Source organism: Hordeum vulgare, chromosome 1H (assembly GCF_904849725.1).
Source record: "Hordeum vulgare subsp. vulgare chromosome 1H, MorexV3_pseudomolecules_assembly, whole genome shotgun sequence".
NCBI classification, from domain to species: domain Eukaryota; kingdom Viridiplantae; phylum Streptophyta; class Magnoliopsida; order Poales; family Poaceae; genus Hordeum; species Hordeum vulgare.
The window spans coordinates 499,315,330-499,321,077 of NC_058518.1; the positions used below are offsets into that span (position 1 = coordinate 499,315,330).

The following is a 5,748-nucleotide window of genomic DNA, read 5'->3' on the forward strand; positions in this document are numbered from 1 at the left end:
ATTTGACACGCTTTCTTCGGCATATGACCGGATCTCACATCGATATCAATATGCTCCAGTGCTCTCCGGTGTTTGCTAGGATGGCAAAAGGCAATTGCCCGGAGGTCAATGCTGAGATCAGCCACCAATACACCAAAGGATACTATCTAGCTCACGGTATCTATCCACAATGCTCTACTCTTCTGAAGACAATCTTCAATCATGTAGGAGAGAAGAGAAAGAGATCTGCCTAAAAGCAAGAGAGTGTTAGAAAAGATGTAGAGCGTTCCTTTGGTGTTCTTCGATCTCGATGGGGCATCGTTCGATATCGTGCTAGAACATGGAGCACGGAAAAATTGTGAAAGATGATGACAACTTGTGTGATCATGCATAACATGATTGTAGAGGATGAACACTCAGAAAGTCTTTGTGATCAAAGATTTAAGTTTCAGGATGACAATGTTGTGCCTGAGCATGGAGGAGAGTCAACGTTTGCACAACTCATCGAATTTGATCATAAGATGCGTCATTGAATTACTCACATACAACTGCAAAATGATTTGATTGAGCATACGTGAATTCATGTCGGCAATCACTAGATGTATCAACAACCTTTTCTTTGAAATGTATCGACTATGAGATATTTTTGTAATTCTTGAACTATGCAATGTTTTGTATTGAACATTTATTAATCTAAAACATTTATAATATTTATCAGAACGATAAAAAAAATAACCGCAAGCCTGTCGCGCGGATAAAAAATGGGTAGGCAAGTTGGATGCACGGCCGATCCATTTATAAAAAAGGTCGGACGAGCCAACCCAAACAGACAAAACACGGACAAAACGCGTGTTTATTTGGGTCGCAAGGTTGAAGTTGCTCTTAAACTTTACAAAATTAAACAAAGTTTGTACTAAAAATATGAACATCTACAATATAAAATATAATATGGAACTATATTTCATAAAAAATCTAATGATATTGATCTGGTATTTTTTTTAAACAAAACAAAAGATTGCCATTTCATTGATTAAGAAGAAAGAGTTTCGAACAAAGCCGCCTAGCGGCAAAGCAAATAAGAGGTTTACTCTCGTGGCATTACAATACTAATGTGTGTCACTCCGGCTACCGTTCAAAGAGACACCTCCGCTTTGATGTTATTGATTAGAATCATGGAAGGGATGGCTGTATTTCTGAGGACCCTTGCATTATGCTCCGTCTAGATTTTTCATAAAATAAGCATCATTAGGGAGGCAAGAGCCCGAGAAGATTCACCTTCATGAAATGAGCATCATTAGGGAGGCAAGAGCCCGAGGAGAGCCAGGCGAATCTCAAGGTTGTCGCTCCATCATGCTTTTTTCGAAGCTATTATCTATTAACCTGTCATGGAGATGTGATGCATGTCCAACCACGTGAGAATATAACTCCAAATGCGAATGATGTAGCGGCATTGAAAAAGGAGATGGGTGGCCGACTCTTGACATTGCTTAAAGAGAGGGCCCATGTCACAGTTAAGCCAGCCGCGACGTAGCACGCGATCCAAAGTACAAGTCCTGTGTCAAAAGACTAGCCATGCAAAGAACTTGCACCATGGGAGGCCCAAACTTTCTAGACTGGGTGAACGAGATCGAACAAAGTTAGTCCTCTTGCACCATGGGAGGCCCAAACTTTCCACACTGGGTGAACGAGATCGAACAAAGTTAGTCCTCTTGCACCATGGGAGGCCCAAACTTTCCACACTGGGTGAACGAGATCGAACAAAGTTAGTCCTCTTGCACCATGGGAGGCCCAAACTTTCCACACTGGATGAACGAGATCGAACAAAGTTAGTCCCTCAAACTGCACCTGATAGGCAGAGGAGTACACCCCATCCTTAAAGTACACCCCATCCTTAATGAACTTCCAAATGATGGAATCTTCTGTGTCCTCGAACAAGGTGATCAAACTAGAGATACTTTCATTTAAGACAAGATTTATATTTATATATGGACTAAAAAGAAATAAAGGGAGTGCAATTTTATGCAACACTAATCCAAACAGACGCCAGGAACAACAAAAAATAGCTCTTCATACCATCCTCATGTCGAGCCGCAATTCCTTGAAATTTGTGCTGGGTGGTGGGCACCGGCAACTAGGATGGATCTGCACGACCCGCAGATCACAAAGCCAAACTGTGGCTGCCAAATTTTGCCAGTGTGGTTGGAAACCAAACATTGCATAAGTACTCTTGACAATGAAATCATTTTATTACCTCTGCTTCATCCCTAATCCAAACAGACGCCAGGAACAACAAAAAATAGCTCTTCATACCATCTTCGAATCTACAAAAGCTTACAAGAAATGCACTTCCAAGATACTTCCTATCTATGCACTTCAAGTTCACATCGTATACACTTTCTCTTCTAATCCATAGGGCCAACTCCGATCATCGCCGATGCTCCAAAACCAGGCAGCATCTCAGATCCCCTGTTCAGATCAACACACACACAAGACAAGGCTCCCTGCGCCCGCTCTACTGCCCCAGGAGCCTCTTGACGCCGGACTTCTGGTCGGCGGTGAGCCTGGCAGGGAACTTGATGTCGAACTTGACCCGCAGGTTGCCCTTCCTGGACGGGTCCTTGGGGAACGGCATGCCCTCGCCGCGTAAAACCTCCTCGTACCCCGGGTGGATCACTGAGCTGATCGGCACCGTCAGGCTGCGCCCGTCCAGCGTCGTCAGGTGTACCGTGTAGCCCGTCAGGGCTTCGGCGAGCGGTATCTTCTGCATCACCACCAGGTCGTTGCCGTCTCGGGTGTACACCGGGTGCGGCTTCTCGTCAATGATGAAGACGAGGTCCGCCGCGATCGTGTTGGGCTGCTCGTTGCCCTTCTCCGGGAAAGTGATCTTCGTGCCCTTCTTCCACCCCGGCTTCACATCGATCGTCAGGATCTCCTCAACTGGGATCGTCTTCCTGCACAAAGTCATAGAAGGGTAGGGTTTAGTATCTATTTTAGCAGACAAAAATTAAGTTTCTTCTTCCTCTGAAACCATGCACCCAAAACTGACACTAAATGATTCAGAATGACTGAACATGCTAAAATCTAAATGAAGCTAGCACAAGAATTCCTAAGAACTGTCCATGTCAACAACATACTATGACTGAACTGTTAGATGAAACAAAGAAGGACACTGCTCTGCAAAAATTATAGTATGAATATATCAGAAACAGTGGCCGTGCAGGAACCATTTTTGGAAGACAAAAGATTGGCTGCAAGGGCTTCACTGCAATGTCTACTAAAGCAAATTTCTCAAGTTTAACATATATACATCGTTGCCAAATCTTGTTTAGATATAACAAAAGCATTTGCAGCCATTGTTCTTTCAGAACACTGCACCCCACAATGAGACTGAATGCTAAATAATTCAGAATAGCTGTACATGCTAAAAATCTAAACTGGCTCAAGAATTCCTAAGAACTGCCCATTTACGGAGCACTTGGGAGAACTTTCAGATGGAACCAAAAAGAGCATTGCGCTGCTAAAAAAAATAGTTTTACTAAACCAGGAACAATGACTGTGAACCAAGCAGATCTCGGGCATCATCTCATTTTCTGAAGACAAAAGATTAGCTGCAAGGGCTTGGTTGAATGCCTACTAAATAGCCCTACATCACCGTGAATCTTGTTTAGCAAAACCAAAAACATTTGCGGCTATAGTTCTTTCAGAACACATGTACTCCACGATGAGTCTGAAAGTTAAATAATTCACAATGACTGAACATGCTAAAAATCTAAAGTGGCTCAAGAATTTCCTAAGAAGTAATCACTGACCATTTAAAAAGCAAATGTGCAAACTTCTAGGAAACCAACAAGGAAATTCTACTGCCTAAAAAGATTAGTTTTAATAAACTGGGAACAGTGGTTGTGAACCAAGCAAGTCTCAGGCATCATATTCTGAAGACAAAAAACTGGGTGCAAGTGCTTCGTTGCAACAGTCTACTAAAACAAATTAAACAGACCCAAGTGGTCAACTGCCCATTTATTTATCAGGTTTATTAACCTTCTCCAGCACATGTATACATCATACTGACACTAAATAATTCTAAATGGCTTATAGCACACTAAAATCTAAAAGTTGGCTTTAAGAATTCCTAAGAGCAACTGTCTAAATCAACACTACAGCTGAAATGTTAGAAGGAACCTAATAAAAAGGGCATTGCAATTCCCAGGTTTAATTGCAATTCTCAGGCCTAATCTGGGCCAACAAAGGCAATCTACAGTCTTAATCTAGGAATCTTAATCAGAAATAACAAATGACCATATGCATAAATCAGAGGGAGGGGAGGAGAGTACAGCACTCACCCGCTGGCATCGGCGATTTCCCTGGAGATCTTCATCTTCTTGGTGGTGCCCTTGTACAGCTCCTCGAGGGAGCAGGGCAGCTTCCTCTCGATGGGCGCCACCTTGACCGGCCTGCCGCCGCCGCCGAACATCCCGGAGTACCCGTCGCCGCCGCCGTGGCCACCGAACGTCTGGGTGAAGGCATGGTCGCCGCCGCCGCCGAACATGGACGGAGAGAACCTGATGCCGCCGGACGGCATGCCGTGGCCTCCGCCCATGCCCCCCATGCCACCCATGCCGCCGCCCATGCCGCCGAAGGGGCTGGAGGAGCCGAAGAACTCGGCGAAGATGTCCTCTGCGTTGCGCGGGTTGAAGCGGAACGCCGTGGGCCCGTCGGAGCCGGTGGAGAAGAAGGTGGCGCCCCCGGGCCCGCCCGCGCCGCCGGCCCCCGGCGGCGGCACCTGGCCCTTGAGCCCCTCCTCGCCGTACTGGTCGTAGACCGCGCGCTTCTGCGAGTCGCTCAGCACCTGCGCGTTCTCGTCGGGAACACCCATCGTGAGCATTCATCGCTGCGGCGAGATCGACGGACGGACGGACGGAAGGAATCGAATCTAGAAGAAGGAAGGAAGGAAGTCGGGTGATTTATTAGGTACCTCGTATGCCTCGGAGATCTGCTTGAACTTGCTCTCGGCCTCCTTCTTGTTGGTGGGGTTCTTGTCGGGGTGCCACTTCATGGCGAGCTTGCGGTAGGCCTTCTTGAGGTCGTCGTCGCTGGCCGCCTTGTCCACCCCCAGGATCTTGTAGTAGTCCAGCCCCATGGATGGCTTCTCTTCTCCTCTCGTCGTCAATGGATCGAGGTCGCTCGCGTGGGAATCTGCTCTGCGTCTGGAGGCCGGAGGAGGGGGAGAAAAGGGGGAGGGGAGAAGCGTCTGGAGAGGGAAGGGTGTAGGTGGGATTGGAAAGAGGGGATGGGTGTGGAAGGTTCGAGAAGCTGCGCGAGGGCGCGCGGGCTCTCCCGGCCCGATCGCCCGCCACGGAAGACGGGACTCTCACGTGCGCTGAGCTCGCCATGGCCCACGATCCATCGTTTCGCAAGCAGCTGGGCCGTTAATTAGGACTTTGTTTCTCCGTACTCGGGCCATTTTGGGCAGGAGGTACACGGCGACGAGGCCATTTCTTTTTTGGCAAAATCTAACTCACTGCCTCCGCATCTTGTCGTTACCATATGACGGCTTGTGCAGTGATTTTTGTGTGCTCTCTTTGTCATGCATGAGATCGGAATTCAAAAAACTTTTATCTCTTAAACCATTAATTCGATTGATGATCTGTTATCGTTGTTGACTTTGTTTCGTCGAAATCTTTAAAACTGGATCTCATGTCGACATGTTTCGATAACTTTTTTTGCTCGTACTTACCATATTTATTACACTTACTTGTCATATTAGTAAGT

General features: G+C 46.6%; 1 protein-coding gene across 1 annotated transcript; it reads right to left on the minus strand.

Moving 5' to 3' along the window:
- Window positions 1-2,201: 2,201 nt before the first annotated feature.
- Window positions 2,202-5,303, minus strand: LOC123450197 (dnaJ homolog subfamily B member 4-like). Its single transcript, XM_045127573.1, has 3 exons — window positions 4,952-5,303; window positions 4,320-4,825; window positions 2,202-2,930 (listed from the first exon to the last, which is right to left on the minus strand). The coding sequence occupies exons 1-3, from the start codon at window positions 5,114-5,116 to the stop codon at window positions 2,492-2,494; spliced, it is 1,110 nt and encodes a 369-aa protein (XP_044983508.1). The 5' UTR covers window positions 5,117-5,303; the 3' UTR covers window positions 2,202-2,491.
- Between the last annotated feature and the right edge of the window lie 445 nt (window positions 5,304-5,748).

Excerpts from the sequence above, each read along its gene's own strand:
- LOC123450197 (XM_045127573.1), bottom strand. The coding sequence starts at position 5,116 with ATGGGGCTGGACTACTACAAGATCCTGGGGGTGGACAAGGCGGCCAGC. Across the intron at positions 4,826-4,951 it reads AGATCTCCGAGGCATACGAG|GTGCTGAGCGACTCGCAGAA; the intron begins GTACCTAATAAA and ends GAGAACGCGCAG. Across the intron at positions 2,931-4,319 it reads GAAATCGCCGATGCCAGCGG|GAAGACGATCCCAGTTGAGG; the intron begins GTGAGTGCTGTA and ends GACTTTGTGCAG.